This window comes from Centruroides vittatus, unplaced genomic scaffold, assembly GCF_030686945.1.
Source record: "Centruroides vittatus isolate TY-2023 unplaced genomic scaffold, ASM3068694v2 contig_620, whole genome shotgun sequence".
Lineage (NCBI taxonomy): Eukaryota > Metazoa > Arthropoda > Arachnida > Scorpiones > Buthidae > Centruroides > Centruroides vittatus.
In genome coordinates, this window is record NW_027122381.1 from 1,317,866 (window position 1) to 1,334,663 (window position 16,798).

At 36.1% G+C, this 16,798-nt stretch overlaps 1 protein-coding gene across 1 annotated transcript; it reads left to right on the forward strand.

Annotated features, from left to right (window-relative positions):
- The first annotated feature begins 644 nt into the window (after positions 1-644).
- On the forward strand, positions 645-5,837 carry LOC136979364 (uncharacterized). Its single transcript, XM_067275305.1, has 2 exons — positions 645-1,218; positions 5,371-5,837. Exons 1-2 carry the CDS (start codon positions 834-836, stop codon positions 5,769-5,771), a joined length of 786 nt encoding a protein of 261 aa, XP_067131406.1. The 5' UTR covers positions 645-833; the 3' UTR covers positions 5,772-5,837.
- The last annotated feature ends 10,961 nt before the right edge of the window (positions 5,838-16,798 follow it).

Sequence of the window (16,798 nt, forward strand, 5' to 3'; positions counted from 1 at the left end):
CATTTTGAATGTCATAAATGCCCTATTTTAATCTAATAATAATAAACGACAGCCCGAACACGATACACAAGAAACGTGGAACAAGTCTGGGGAAACGACTTTTCGTTACATTAAGCAATGACCATTGTATTTGTATTTTCAACGTCGGTGCGGCCCGAAAATTTTACTTTTATTGCCTCATTAACATTTTCAAATCCCCTGTCCCTTTCAAAGCTGCAGTTTTAATCGAAAACAAAGGGATCGATCTTCCTTTCGCCAAACAAGTTTCACGGAGGGGTCAGAACGCGTCAGGCCTAATTAACGAAATTATTCAGTTGTCTTCCTGGGACGAACTCGACACAGAATTACTGACTCGGCTCCGGATTGGATTCTTTAAAAAGGATACATCGGCCGATAAAGATAGTCTCCCCTTTTTCACTCGGCTGGACGTCTCTGTGTTTGCAAATTTTCCTAGAAATTAATATATACAGTTGATTTCAGAACGAAAAGCGCGAAAACGTCCTAAAAAACAACAATTGTCGACGTTTCGATTACAAAACGGCGATTAAAACAAGTGCTTAGACCATCGACATCCCTTTCTACCTGTCGGAGTAAGCATTATCTTCTTATCTCTCGCCTTCTATCGTGGCAAAAGTACTTTGTAATCTGTTATCCTACTCGTTCCATACAATGAATCGGCGCATGACACTCGACCTTAGATAACGAAAGTACATAAAAATATACACGTCGCCGAGTTGCACCAACAAGTTTAAAATCCGAACCTCCTCTCTCTCACGCCCCCCGCACGGAGCCTCCTCAATTCCTTATCGACGACTCCAAAGAGTAAGAGAATCATGTGTTGCTGCAGTTTCTTTTCCCACATACCGGGAGAAATGGCCAGCGAATTCGAACTTAACGCGGCCGACGCCAGCAGGAACCTAACCGACTTTAGCACCAGGGAATCCTGGTGTTATCCCGGTGTCAGGGACGAAATTCGGAGGATTTCCACGCGCCGGAGAGAAGGTGACGATACTAAAACGGGTGCCAATGTAAATCCCGTTTCCGGAATAATTGTCGACAATCCGCAGTGGAATTCTTGTATCGGTGTTCTTTGCCACACCACCGGGACCAAATTTGGATCTGCCAATTCGGCCTTCGTCCCGGTGAAGAACAATTATAAAACATGCAAGTTAGAAGCTAACAACAGGCAGACCGATGGACACGCAAAAATATATTCCGGTGAGTAACTGGAATTTAAAATATTAAATACATTAGACTAAATTATTATATCTTTACGTAACCCCATTAATTTATTTGAAATTATTTAAAAAAAATTATATCGTGCTTAACCATATACATTCTTCTCTTATCAATAACTAAATTTTATAGATTAAACATATAAAATTTCTTATTTATCTCTAAGTTTGTAGCTGCATTTAGAATTAAATGCTTCTGAATAATATTTTACAAATCAATTTCGTGATTCGCATAAGAAGCGCAAAAATTACGTAAATATATTTTATATTTACGTAATTTTTGCGCTTCTTTTGCATGTTGCAACACATGCAAAAGAAGCGCAAAAAATGCTCTTAATCACAACAGCTAAATTTAACAAAGGTGAATTTGCAAAACAGGTAAAGTATTATGGAATTCACAATGTAGTGGTGTTGAACAATTAAAAATTTATTCACGAAACGAAAGGTTTCGTACAACTTTGATCTCTGAATTGTCACAGTTCTGGTAGGAATTTATCTGGTGTAGAAATGAGTGGAGTTAGTGTTAGTGTTACATCACTAACACTAACTCCACTATTTTCTACGATATCGATACATAAGCGATTATACACGTGACAGAATGCCCTTATGCCCCGTGGCCGTGACTTCAGTCGAAGAGCGAAATGAAGTCAACAGTATATTTAAAACAATCGATTCGATTAAAATAACGATAATTGCCGTTAATAGATGATAATCTTATTGAATTATAATACGAGTCCGGGTGGTAATCGATCTTTCTTTCCAACGTAATAAAGATTGTAGTATCTAACGCGTAGGAATCTTTGATAATGAAGCAATTGTCCTCGAAGGAATCTGTCCACAGATTATCTTCTAGGTGTATTATTTGTTTTATTTTTAACTCTCAGCCCTGTGGGCACCAAGAAGGCCTCTTTTAGAAAGCCCGTTATGGGTTCGGCCAGGGCCCGACATATTCGGACGGACGATCACGATTTATTGTTATATTTTCCACTCTGTTGGCCGTATCTACCAAAATTGGCTAGCAAAGATGGCCAGTATCCTTAACATTTGTATTTTTCCTCTCGAACTTTTTTGCCGTTCTACGTTGTCGTCTTATTTGTTGCACACTCGCGACGTATTGGCTTCCTGCAACATCTTAAATCAACTAGTACAGACTAATATATTCGCTTATGTTTTTCTCTGTTTTTATTTCGTTGTCAGTGTTACGTGTGTTAATTAATCTTCATCGTCACTCCGTGTCAGTTATATCGGTAAAAGATTATTTATATCATTCCTCATAATCCGAATCTCCGTATCGAACCGATTTAGAAGTTCCAGGAAGAGCGACCATTTTAGATATAAAAAAATATATGGTATACTCACGTCGTGATGCCGTCACTTCAATCAACACGAATTTTAACGCATGTTTACTTCATATCCGTTAGTATTATAAACTGTAGAAAGAGCAACAAAATCCGTTAAAAAAAGAATTTTTTTAAGGAAAATTCTTCGTCTTTTAATACAGTACTTAGCGTTCGTGATGATTACAAAGAAATGAATTTGAAACAATCCAACCAGCTCTTTCGGTTTCTAAATTAACTTTTATGAAAAATATACATCCATTGTACGAACGGGAATTCTCTTTAGTAAGTAAGGTTTGCTGTACTAGGTGTAAACTTGTTACAAAAGGGGTTACAAAAAGATATTCACAAAAAGACATATCATAGTACTTGGCTATAACAATCCTTTACACAGATTGTAGAAGTTATTAATAATTACAATTTATAACCGTATGGAAAAAATTAAATAAAATCATCATTATTGCTCTTGGAGGTTGTATTAATCTTACAACTCATAAATTCGTCTATGACTGGAAATTGGAAAATTTTTAAATAACATTACGAGATTTTGTCTTCTCTTTATAGTCTTATGCCATTGATCTATATAATAACAATGACACAAACACATCATTAATATAAGACTATGTTGTTGTTATATTATTTCGCACAAGATTACTCTATAATATAATTATGCTTATTGGAAATTTCCTGTCGAACGATACATACAACAGAAGTTAACATAAAATATGAGAATAATTTAAATCTATTCTTAATATTCCTATTTTCATAATTATAACAATTCATATATCCATTGCTTCTATCATTCGGGTTATTCACTATTTCGAAAATAGTCAAATCCTATTAACCAACACTCAATTGAAACACTTTGTCCAGGTTGATATCGTATGAATATTTTTGGTTATCTCATGATTATTCTATTTCCATTGAGTTTTTCCTTTTTGATTATTGGTAATATTTTTTTCTTTCTCATTCTTGATTATTATTTTATTTTTCTCCGTTTTACTGAATTGATTTTTTTTTTCCAAAACTCTCTAAGAATCAAGTTTCTATGAAATAAGGAGTCCACTGAGATTTTCACTATAGGCTTACTCTCGCCATTAGTTAGCCTAACAACACTTTCTGTACAGCTATTAGATATTCCCAAATCTTTAATGTACTGGTTAATTTCGTTTGCGTAATCGTGTGAATTGAACGGGAAATTAATAATTATAATATTCCTATTATTTCTCTCGTTAATCAATTTATCTATTTCAAATTCTATCATACCTTTAAACTGGCGATTGTTCTCGGATATTATTTCCATTTCTTCTGCTTGTTGAGATAGCTTTGTCAACTCTCCATGAAAATAGTTATTTTCTTCTTTCCGTAAATCAACCTCTGTTTTAATTTTTTGTAGTTCAATATGCATTTGTGAAAATTTGTCCCGTATCAGTTAATAAATCGATTTCGATGTGTATTGGGGTTCTTCCTGCGCCTGTGGTTCTTTATCTCTAACTGTTGCCAAATAATCGTTTATTTTCGGGCTGTTTTGACGGATATCTTCTGTTTGATGATAATATTCGCTACGTAGATCTTTCAATTGTTTTCCATTTTCCTTTTCTTGGGAATTGTCTTTACGTGGTCTACCACGCCCCCTTCTTTGCATGGTAGCTTGACTCATTTGTTGAGGAGAACGGGATAAGGGACCAGGATTCGATTCTATCCCGGAAATTAACAACAATAATATAATGAAGTCTAAGGATAGTCTACTCACAAATATCCACTTCCGTGAATTAATCATATTCCAACTCACCAATACACAACACCAGGCTCTACTCAAAGGTTCACCAACACTACCGACGACCGGCACACTTCCCCCGAATTCTTTTTAGTAGAAAATATGCATTCTCTAAATGTCGGTTACGGATTAACTAATCGTATACTGGTATGATCCCGTGCTAGACTTCATATATACTCTACCAATATACCCATTAAAAAAATGTTCCTGCTTAGTTACAATCGCAACTTGCAATGCCCGTAACTAATTCGAATTTTGAATAAATATCCTTGACGTTACAGACTGTCAAATACTAAATTTTTAATTAAAGTCTTTAAAATTAAAGGCAAGGATGGCGCAAGTACTGTTTAGTCATATTATGGACATGATCTAATTACAAATATTGACTCAAAGATTTTTCTTATTTAAAATCAATTTACTTAGCAATATTTTAGCGATATATATTGATATACCTCTGAAAAATATTTCTTCACAGACATACCGTACTGTATATCTCTGAAATACAATACATTTACGAAAAGCTTCCGATACTCTTGAATATCAGAAATTATTATAAAGTATATTAATATTGTTCTATATTTTCTAGAGTTTTTGATAAACATAAAACGAGGTTTATGGTTTTAGAAGTTATCTTTTTTTTTATGTCATTATCTAATCAAACAACCACCGATAAATTCGAAGTTCATACAAAATATCTTATGGCATGTGTAACAAAATTAGTCGGTCATCAGTACCAATAATTCTGAATTTTAAAATTAAAAAAACGTTATTTTTTAAAGGTTTGCAATGAATGGGTTATACGTTAACCCCGGGTAATGATAACTTTCAATTTAGCACTCTCACACGAAGCAAAACGAAAAACTTCTTTGTGCGAGGAAGTTAAATCATAATCTTGCGATACTAATTATCGTGACGCCCGCGGCAAGATCGTGGATGGCATTATAAATATTTAACCAGGCCGAAATACTGTATATTGTATACAATAAGACGAACTTCTTATTCGTGTTTTGTTTCCGTACAGGAGAGAAACAGTACAAGTGCGACAAAGCGGGATGCGGCAAGTCTTTCGCCAGAAACGAAGAACTCACCAGGCACAAGAAGATCCACAGCGGCATCAAGTCCTACGTCTGCGACGCCTGCTCCAAAGGTTTCGGCAGGAAGGACCACTTGACCAAACACCAGAAAACTCACCTGAAGGCGTCCGAGAAGAAAATGCACAAGTGTTACATCGTGGGGTGTAACCACGAATACACCCGGTCCGACGCGCTGGCCAGGCATCTGTCCAACGCCCACGACATCAAAAGCAATTCCTCCAAGAGCTGCGCAAAGACTCCTTTCCTTCCCACCGAGCCACACCCCGGCCTTTCCTCCTTACCCGGTTACCCCGTCAATCCCCGTGGCAACGCTTACGCCCTACTCTAAGCCTCCTTATTGTAATTTGGAATTCTGTGATATTTTCGCTAGTCATTTTAATAATTGTTTTATTTAATAAACGATGTTTACGTTTTACTTTTTACTGAAAGATAAAATACTGGAAAGGACGAAACGTGCACTTATCTCCGGTCTATTACAAAACCCATCTGGTGCAAAGGGAAGCATTATCGACTCCCTCCCCACGAATACAGATAATTGTTCCTATCTCCTCCTGGCGGTAGAGCAGATACTAATAACCATATAACTCCGTGAACCCGTCATTTATCATTGGCGGGTATCGTACTGAATATTATTCCAGACCCGAAATTACTTTCCTTCTATTATTAAAAACGTCGTTCCGTTAATTACTTATTTATAATTATGAAAAAAAATTACAAAAATTTGTTGCCACTTACCTTCTGTCGCAGTTATTCGTTAGTTTACAGGGTAAATTTAGTGTCGTAGTAACGTATTCGTCGCCCGGAGCAAGTAGAATCGGTGCGCCCCCTTGTTCCTCGGAAGAAGTTTGACGAAATTCATTTAATACCTTATTTTAAAATCTTAATTAATAACAATTGATCTGAGATTCGAGGCATTTCGACAATAACGTATTCAATTTAATAAATGCAAAAATAATAATAAAACAAAATGTAATTCTTTAAGTACGGAGTGCCTAATAATATTTACTTCGTATTATATAAACTGTGTTGACAAAATTTATGCAAGTTTAGTTTCGTAACAAATATATAATAATACATTTTAAAATACTTCAAATTGTTGTTTTCTCGCTTTATCGTTTGTAAATCGGTCAATCCCTTTCTCCAGATCAAGTCGACAAGCTATTGTTTTTTCAATTGATATAGTAGCCAGAGCTAAGACACGCTGTTTCTTAAATAACTTTTGATTATTTCTAGTTTTGAAAAATTTCATTTTGCTGTCGCTGTCGTTGCCGGTAAAGTTAAAAAATAAAAAATGGGGCATGCTGCAATAATGTTTGAGAAGCTACTTCAGGCTGCTGTGTGAATTAAAAGTAGTTCGACAACTTGACGTATAGAAATAATTTCTTTTACTTGAACATAAAAACACATTTTAAATCGAAGCAGCTGAGGTCCAAAACTAAGCGAAATGTCGGAGGAATATGCCAATTGTAGCAATTCTGATCCTTCCAGAATATTTTTATCGGATGACGCGACAAGATATGCGGGTGATAAGCACTTAAAAAGTGTACGTAATTGTGGAACGGATTCAAATCTAATAGTTAATTGACTATTTATTAAATCCAAAACAATTTTTTACGAATGTTCTCACAAGTTTTTATTTCGCCCTAACTTGGTGCCCTCGTGATTCGTGCAGTTTACTCCACTGCTACACCTCGGTAAATTTCTATTCTGATGGAGAATGAAGCATATTTCATGTGGAAGAATTGAAGACAGATTACCTTAATGGTATTTGCACCAGTGAGAATCTGCACAAATCCATAGGCAAAAAGTTGTCTTTGTTTACGAGTTTCGGGCATTATATTTGTAATATTATAATTACAGTTCTCTCAAATAAGCTGAGCTGAACTACAGCTCAGCTTTCGGCTTGAGTCCGGTTCAAAGTCACAGCTTGGCGCGGTATTTCCAAATAAGTTGAGCTTTGCCGAATTGTAGTAATAATATAACTTACGTATAATAATTCAATATTTACTTCACAACATCAATGTTTCTAAACATATTCATATTCCTTTGGTCCTTCCCGTACACACACAGACCTTGGCAAACCTTTCGTCTGCACTCGTGGCAGTTCTATATATTAATATCGAATTTTAAATTACAGTGCAGTTATTACAATTATTACGGTCAAATCCCGTCTAGTTATTTTCGTAGGTAAAACCATAACTGCGCATATACGACATACAACTACTTTAATTAAACACTGTCCAATATAGGGAAATAACACTCGGCACAGTCTTCGTACAACATCACGTGTAGGCTACAAACTGTACTTCAGATAAAAGAAAACACGCCAGGACTCGAGTGAATGGACCACCTCATACATTTTCTTAAATTGAAGATATCGTCAGTTGGTAAAATCGTCTACTATCCCTAAGAAGTGACAAAACAATTCAATTGTTTTGGCCGTCTTCAGCTGTGTAACAGTCTTCTATCGGTATTAGGAACCGAATATCAAGAGTTAATGTTAGAAATTAATCAATAAGTGTTCACGTACTAAAACTCAAGTAAATGGTAATTGGTTAACTTCTAACTCGTGATCCTTCCTTGATGATGAATAGGGCCAATATATAAGTTATTCTTTATGATAACTTGTAAAGGAAAATCATAATATAAGAAGAAATGCTTTGTAACAATTAAACTTATTCTTTCCTCTTCTACTTTACAGTTATTCCTCCCCCATTTAAAGACAAGAATTTCCCATGAAAACCAACAAAATTTTAGCATAGAATTAGACTAATTGTATCACGTCTACAAATGTTTCCATTATTATTTTTTTAATTAATCAGTCACTCGATAATCGTAGTGTTATCGAGTATTATTTGTGCAAGATAGTTTAACAGACGGATCATCAGAAAATGTTAGTTTGGTGATATAGTTTGTGACGCTTATAACAATAACGTAACGACAGAATTGAATTAAAATTTTTTAAAAATCTGACGGAAATGACGACGTTGCGAGGTGAAACCAGTCTAAGAGTTGCTCGTCTCTCTCTCTACTTTTACTTTCCTGATAAAATGCAATTGTTTAATTAAGATATGTAAAAGGTTATAATTAGAGTCTGTGTAACTCTCATTATCTACTGTGTAATTGTTATCGAAACACCTTTACTCTTTGGACACAAAATCCTTTCTTTCGATCGACCCCCGAAACAATAAATTAAAATTTAATGTAATAAATTTAACGGTAAATATTAATTAATTGTAAACGGAACTGTTAGTTTCTCTATAACGCCGAAAGTAAGTTTCAAAGAAGTATTTACGAAGTGTTCGGGGGGCTCCACGTTTCAACTCGTCCGGGCCCCATCTTAGCTTTTTTAATTCCTACATTGCTTTATATTTAGAATCAATAAACCGTCTATTGTCGGCGATGATCGTAAGGAGAAATCATCTGGCACGTAAAGTATACGAGTTTGATTTATCCTTGTCTATTGTATTTCTTAACAAGGGAATGGAACATAAGCTGCAGCGCGTGTTTTTAATCTACATTTTTAATTAATATAATGAAATTGGTCTATATCTCTGGGGACTCGGGGTCGAATATAGGCGATAAATTTTTCACCTCACCACTATGCTGTACCCGCTTGAGCCTGATCGAACCCACAATAGTATGAAAAATGGCCTCTTACTGCCTACGAAACTATTTTGAATAATTTGTACTGAAACTACAAAACTACGGCTTAAAACCCGAAATATTAATATTAAGAAATATTAAAAAAATTCTGTACGACATCAGTTATATGGAATCATCTTAAATTCAAACATTCCGTATTGACAACTAAAGTAAAAAGAATGCAAGTAAACAGAATGGTACCGTAATAACGATACTGTACTTCTATTTAATTACTTCAATGGTGTATTAATTAACACAAAGGATAATTATTTGTTATTTATTCATAAAAACAGCAGCATTAAAGTATAAAGACTTAGAAATCAAAATCGATAGCGATTTAATTTATGCAGAAAATTATGTTAAATACTCATTGATGACAAACTCGTGCGTGTGTGGAACGTGCCGTACATACGAACAACCTGGCGAATATACGTGCAAGATTCGCAGGTGCAAATTACTGCCATTACTCTTTAAGAAGTTATTAAGTGAGAATTACCTACGGTACAACTATCAGAGGATTACTGCCAAATAAGCAATCACAAATTATTTTAAATCGATTTATGGTACTTAACAAAATACAAATTTAGACAATAAGTAGAGCCTAAATCTAAAAACAATAAAAACAGCCGAAATACATTTGTTCTCGGTTTTACATTTTTCTTTAGGGACACGTGAGAAAAAAAGCAGAAGTCGCGATACCCGTCAAAATTGGGTTAAAAATAACTAATCTTGTACAGTTTAGAAAATAAATATTATCTGATCATATCTTAATAATCTGTTCCTCTCGGCGGCGTAACTAGGCTCAGCAGACAGACCCCCTACTGCGGGAGGCACCGCGCTGCTCCGGATACTTTTGATAATTTATATTATTTCTAAAATTTACGCATCTTGCTACGGACTAAAGATAATTAAATAACATTTCTTCGTGAAATATTTTAAAATTAACTATTTTCATTTTTTGTACATTAATGATTTAAAAACTCCACATTTGGTATGATGGGATACGGCAACGCAACACGTAGGCCTTCTGATTAAGGGAAATGCTTTCCGAGAAAACTAACTTTCTACGGAAACTAGGCCTTATTTAGGTGTTGGACTCGTGAAGAAAACCCGGAAAACTTCAAGTGGCCAGCTTGGTCATAGGACATGTTTCACATCCATACAGAATTACAGGTTAATGTGAGCATAGGTATAACAAAATGGCGGCACTTCCGGCCGCCATATTGATTACGACTATCGGCTAAAATATTTATGCAAATTAGGCCTCGCGGATTATTAAACACTAAATCCCTATTTTAAATCTATTTTATGTAAAAAGGTAATTATTAAATTAAAAAACAGATTTACTTACATTAAGGTGCTTCTTTTCCCGACGCTTGTTTTCTACAACAGTGGATTCTGACGGACCGGTCTGATTTCGTTTCTTCTTAGTGGTTTTTTCGCTTTTTTTTGTAACATCACATTTCTTGCATGTTTCCTTTTTCACTTTTTTCTTATTAATACAAACAGGAGTGGCAGGAACTGTCTCCGGTTCTTTCCATTCGGGAAATCTGTCAGATCCCGGAAAGATCTTTCTTAAATGTTGTAAGAATATATAAAACCTTTCGCCGGGTTTCTTACATGGCCGATCTAAAACCTTCTTGTACACAAATGCATACATGTACGAATCGGATAGATCGTCGGTATAATGTTCCGGCAGATTTTTTTTTATTTATTAAATACCCCCAGAGTCTTTCAATATTTTGGGTGTGATCACCAGTAATAGGATTAACGAAATTTTCTGAATGGTTGACTGTTCTATGTTCAATATCGATTCCGTGCAGATCGTCTATATGCGTATAGCCTTTCCACTCGTCGGTCAGGACTGTACTCCCTGAGTTAACAAATTTAGAAATTATCCAGTTTAAAGTGATTTCGGAGCGATCGTTCACTTGACAAATAAAGCAGTTCCTGTCTTCTCTGCATATTCCACCGACAACCCATTTCGTACTTTTCAACTTCCGTCCTTTTTCATATTTGCGTTTGCATATGACTGTTTCGTCTATTTCTACAGTTTTGTTTGGCCCGCCAATTTTAAATGTAGTTAAATTATGCATAGCAACCATCATTACAAAACGGATGTGGTTTGACCAGTCTATTCCAGCTCGATTAGAAATACCTGACGCTAAGGCAGCAGTTGTAGTAGAACAGTCTAATCCAATGTAATGCCACGTAAACGAAAAAATTCGATTCCATGAGATTTTGCCGCATTTTCCTTTAAACGTTCCCTCAAAAGCTGAAGAATTGCTTCTACATGTTTGGCATCGCATAACACATGATTCTCTGTCAATTCGATAGATTATTTTACATAAATTAGAACACTTTTTACACACATCCCGTACGTGCTGTATTCCTAACGTATTTAAAACCTTTATCAATTCGGGTATCAATACCCAATTCGGAAAAGTCAGATTCGAACAATTGAAAAAACGATTGAGAGGTGCATTCGGCCCAAAATGCTTCGGAATCAATATTAAACGAGCCCATTTTTAACAAATTACTATTAATAAATAACTAAAATGAAAAATTAGGAGTTTTAAAAAACTCAAATTTAGTATTAACGCAAAATGTACAATTCTTCTACCGTGTCTCCTCACAAGGGGCGTTTCAAAAATTAATTTGCATAACACGACACAATCGTCAGCAGCTCCCTCTACTTCGTAAGTCATTTAGTCATTGCATTCGAGATTATCGAAAGTGCCGCCATTTTGTATACCTAAGCTCACATTAACCAAATCACAGGTCTAATCAGCGACTCGTATACACTTAGCTTCGTCCTTTTACTAAGGAGTCTGCATTATACTATGTGAGCCCGAAGTAGATTTTGTTTCCCTTTAGCAAGTGACTCCCTATCTTCTTCTTGATGTCATTGTTTCTGTTTATGTCAGTCATTAAGTATTTGAAAGATTCCGTAGTGCTAAATGTCATTTTTTTAAACTCTTTCCGCCCTGTGGGCACTAAGAGGACCTCTTTTAGCAAGCCCATTACGGGTTCGGCCAGGCCACAATGCGGCGATCGGGTGGGGAGAGACGGAGGCCGACTTATCCGGTCGGATCATCCCCAAAATATTGCTGGGGAATTTTCGACCTATCCAGATCGATCGCGGGTCCCCCAGAGCGGCAGGCTGCCACCTTAATCGCTCGGCCATCCGGCCGTCAACTGAATGTCATATTGTCTACGGTTAGTGGCTCTTTGTGAGATTCTCCCTTTTTATAAATTTAAAAATAATTTAACTACTAAACACAAATATTACAAAGAAAACTACATATTTAAATTAAATTGCTGCATTTTGTATTTAAAATAAATGAATTTTAACAGAATACAAAAAGATTTTTAAAAATTAATAATCGTAAAATAAATTTTCTTTCATTTAAATAAAAAAAAACTAAATTAAATTTAAAATCCCGTAGTCGGAGTCGACACATTTTTTCCGACTCCTCTGGCCAGAATTCCTCCCGCTCCGACTCCACAGCCCTGGCTCCACCACTTTCTACTCTCTATTAACGATTATCCCAGCTTTATTATAGCGGATGTCGCTTATTGTAATCACTTTAAGATTATCCAATACTGAAAATCCAATGATAACAATACGCGATGAAAACATTTCGACCATAACTAGTTTTATCGAGTCGAATAACCTAAAAGCGCGTTAAAACAATTAAATTTGTTTAAAAATAAATTTAATAACTAACTAAAACTTAATTAATTTTAATAATAATGACTCGATTAGTTCATCCGGCCTTATTTGCCAGCCGTTTTGGCAATCTTTCATTACTAAAACTCCAGTATTCCCAGGGGCGAATTCTCCGGGCTTGCTTAGCATCCGCCGCGTGTTTAAGAGAAAGTTTTGACTGTCGATATACTTTCTATATGAGAACAAATATGCCAATAATAATTTATTCTAACATGTAAACTCGTTCCTCATTTGTGTTTGCTTTTACATTGGCAGCTAGCGACTAACCGTTTTAAGTCAGCGGGAACTCGATCTCTCGCTCGTGTGAAGGTTTGCCGCGGCAAACAAGTGCGTGCGCATGATGTCAGTCGAAGCATTTAACAGGGCCAGACTGTATCGAAAACTCGCGGTACCCAGTCGGCACACATGCATTGTGTACAGGGTAAATCTACATAGAGATTAATAGGGCTTAAGCCTCGAGCCCCCATCGTCAAAGGCTCACAAAAATTGAATTATTATCATAAGTTTTTAGTACTTTTACATTATAATATATTTCACATATTTCATGCGTAGATATAATGGGTTTTATAATAGTCCATACTTTTTTATTCGCATCAAATAACGTTTCTGCCTATTGTTTAGTGCTAGAGATAGGTCTAGTATTCCAATTACAATTTTCAGCATACCCAAAAATTTTGATCAGGATCGCCTCTGGGTATTCCTAATGTTTCCGAAATTCGACACATCTATGTTGTACGCTACAATGAAGCTTCAAAGGCTGCCAGAGCTTCCGGAGGACCCCGACCATCTTTCTATTTATTTTCTTCAATTTCATCGCGTAATTCTCCAGAGCTTTCTTAGGTAACAACTTAGCATACTCTCGCGATTGGCATATTCATCACAGCATACACTGGAATTTTCTTCTCAATTGCCAACCAATGTTTTAGATCAGCGGTCGGCAACCGGTGGATCGTGGACCATTGATAGTCCGCGAGAAAATTTGGGTGGTCCGTGGAGAAATTTGGACATTGATCAACCGAAGGTTACGCGAAGTATTACGAAAGAAATACAAAATGCTTAGTTGCTTTTTTCACTCGTTGGGGGTGTTTTCATTCGAATCTAGAACCAAATACGAAGCGACTGTTATCAATAAATAATAAACAATATTGTGAGTGCGATTGTCGTCCTTGGTGGAAAAACGTTAAGAATCCACATACTTATTTCAAACAAGCAGCAATAAACTTTAGGCTGGCATTAATTTGTTATAATTAAACACGCGAGTTTCATATTAATATAGTAAAATTCAACTTTTATGATGATTATTCTACAGATTTTGTATCGTTTAAAAAAATTGACGAGAGTGGTCCGCGGAATTCAAAATTGTGATTTTAGTTGTCCGTGGAGGCAGAAAGGCTATAGACCGCTGTTCTAGATTGTTGTTTATGATCTCTTCGCGGAAACAACTACATTTTCAGAAGTCACCGGGTCTAGTTTTATACAACCATCTTTTAAATCAATTCACAATGGTGTTTTCCGGCACTTGATTGCCGGAAAACACCGTTGCCAAAAGATATGGTGCGTCAAGTAGATTCTTTTAGCAGTAGAAATCATACGAGTTTGTCTTTGACTATTATATACTTCGTCTTAAATTCTTGAACACATTTCACTCTTTCGAGTCAGATATGATTCCTTCGTAGCATAGTTAAATCGGCCAATTTTCGCATTGGTATTTTCCGTTATAAAATGCTTTGTTATAACCAGCAGGTACGTCGGGCGCTGCCCGGGAAAACAGAAAGAACAACAAACATTAAAAATGAAAACCATTCATTTAACAAAACTAAAACAAATAAACAATCGGATTTCGAGGCAAACTGACCAAAGATTCACACTCGGCACCCTAGTACATGGCACCCTTACGCTTGCTAAGAAAGCGATACTAGGATGGTAGGAAATGGCGCGACATCATTGGTCAAGTAGAGAGGAATTTACTCGAAGCTTCCCGTCCTCTAAACGTTGTGTTTCTAAATCGTTTAGTACATTGATAATTTAAAGACTTATCACACAGGAATGCATTTGATTTAGGCAGACAAACCAACATCACCTTTTCGTATAATCTCCAACCGAAGAGGGGTGAAAAATGTAACAAATGTTTTTTCTCGTTTTTTCACACAATTATTTTAATATTTACTCTATTTTACAAAATCTTGTATAAAACTTTAAACACGTGCTTAAAAATTTAAACGTCGTATGCAAATTAGATTGCGTCGCGTGTAACTGAAGTCACCGTCGGTGTTACTAAAAAACAATACGAGGAGGAATGGATCAGAAGTTTTGCTCCTTGTGAGCTCGTTAACCCTTCTATCCCTCAAGTTCTTATCTACTCGTTTTCTTCTACATTAAGCAGCGACCCATTTTTTTTGTATTTTCAGTGTGGGTTCGATCCCAAAAGTTTTAATTTTATTGCCTCATTAACACTTTTAAATCCCCTGTCCCTTTCAAGGCTGCAGTTTTAAACGAAAACAAAGGGGTCGATCTTCCTTTCGCCCAACAGGTTTTACCGGAGGAAATCAGAATTCGTCACGCCTAATTAACGAAATTATTTCGTTGTCTTTCTGGGACGAACCCGACACAGAATTACTGACTCGGCTCCGGATTGGTCAAACTTCAGATAACTGGATTATTTAAAAAGAAAACATCGGCTGGAAAAGGTAGTCTCTCCTTTTCATTCGATTCCACATGTCTCTGTCTTTGAAAATTTTTGATTTCGGAACGAAAAGTGGAAAACGTCCTAAAAAACAACAATTGTCGACGTTTCGATTACAAAACGGCGATTAAAACAAGTGCTTAGACCATCGACATCCCTTTCTACCTGTCGGAGTAAGCATTATCTTCTTATCTCTCGCCTTCTATCGTGGCAAAAGTACTTTGTAATCTGTTATCCTACTCGTCCCATACAATGAATCGGCGCATGACACTCGACCTTAGATAACGAAAGTACATAAAAATATACACGTCGCCGAGTTGCACCAACAAGTTTAAAATCCGAACCTCCTCTCTCTCACGCCCCCCGCACGGAGCCTCCTCAATTCCTTATCGACGACTCCAAAGAGTAAGAGAATCATGTGTTGCTGCAGTTTCTTTTCCCACATACCGGGAGAAATGGCCAGCGAATTCGAACTTAACGCGGCCGACGCCAGCAGGAACCTAACCGACTTTAGCACCAGGGAATCCTGGTGTTATCCCGGTGTCAGGGACGAAATTCGGAGGATTTCCACGCGCCGGAGAGAAGGTGACGATACTAAAACGGGTGCCAATGTAAATCCCGTTTCCGGAATAATTGTCGACAATCCGCAGTGGAATTCTTGTATCGGTGTTCTTTGCCACACCACCGGGACCAAATTTGGATCTGCCAATTCGGCCTTCGTCCCGGTGAAGAACAATTATAAAACATGCAAGTTAGAAGCTAACAACAGGCAGACCGATGGACACGCGAAAATATATTCCGGTGAGTAACTTGAATTTAACTTCAAAATTTTAAAAGTGATGAAATTAAGTTCATTTAAATTGTAGAAAATATATTACGTTTAATTTAGTCATTGATAAGAAGAGAATCCACATTTTGTAGATTAAAAGATATAAAATTTCATCTTTATCTCTAAGTTCGTAGATATATTTCGAATTAAATAAATGTTTCTGAATGACGTTTAACGGCGTGTGTTTAAAAGGGGACATACAGCTGTATTCTCTTTCAATCTATTACGTGAATTTTGTATTTTCACTGAACTCGTTTAGGGAAAAAACCGTTTCATCTTCTTTTGACGAGAGCCGAAAATTTAATGAAAAACGAATTGTAATTTTTTGCAGTGTTGTATCATTTGCTATGATATAGGGAGATAATTTTTGATAAATAAACCGAAGATAAATTCATAAAACTGTTAACATATAACAGAATTTATATAAGATTTCGTATAGTTTCCATTCGTCAGTTATCACATTTA

Coding starts and splice junctions, on each gene's coding strand:
- LOC136979364 (XM_067275305.1), top strand. CDS start 834: ATGTGTTGCTGCAGTTTCTTTTCCCACATACCGGGAGAAATGGCCAGC. Junction 1,219..5,370: donor ACACGCAAAAATATATTCCG/GTGAGTAACTGG, acceptor GTTTCCGTACAG/GAGAGAAACAGTACAAGTGC.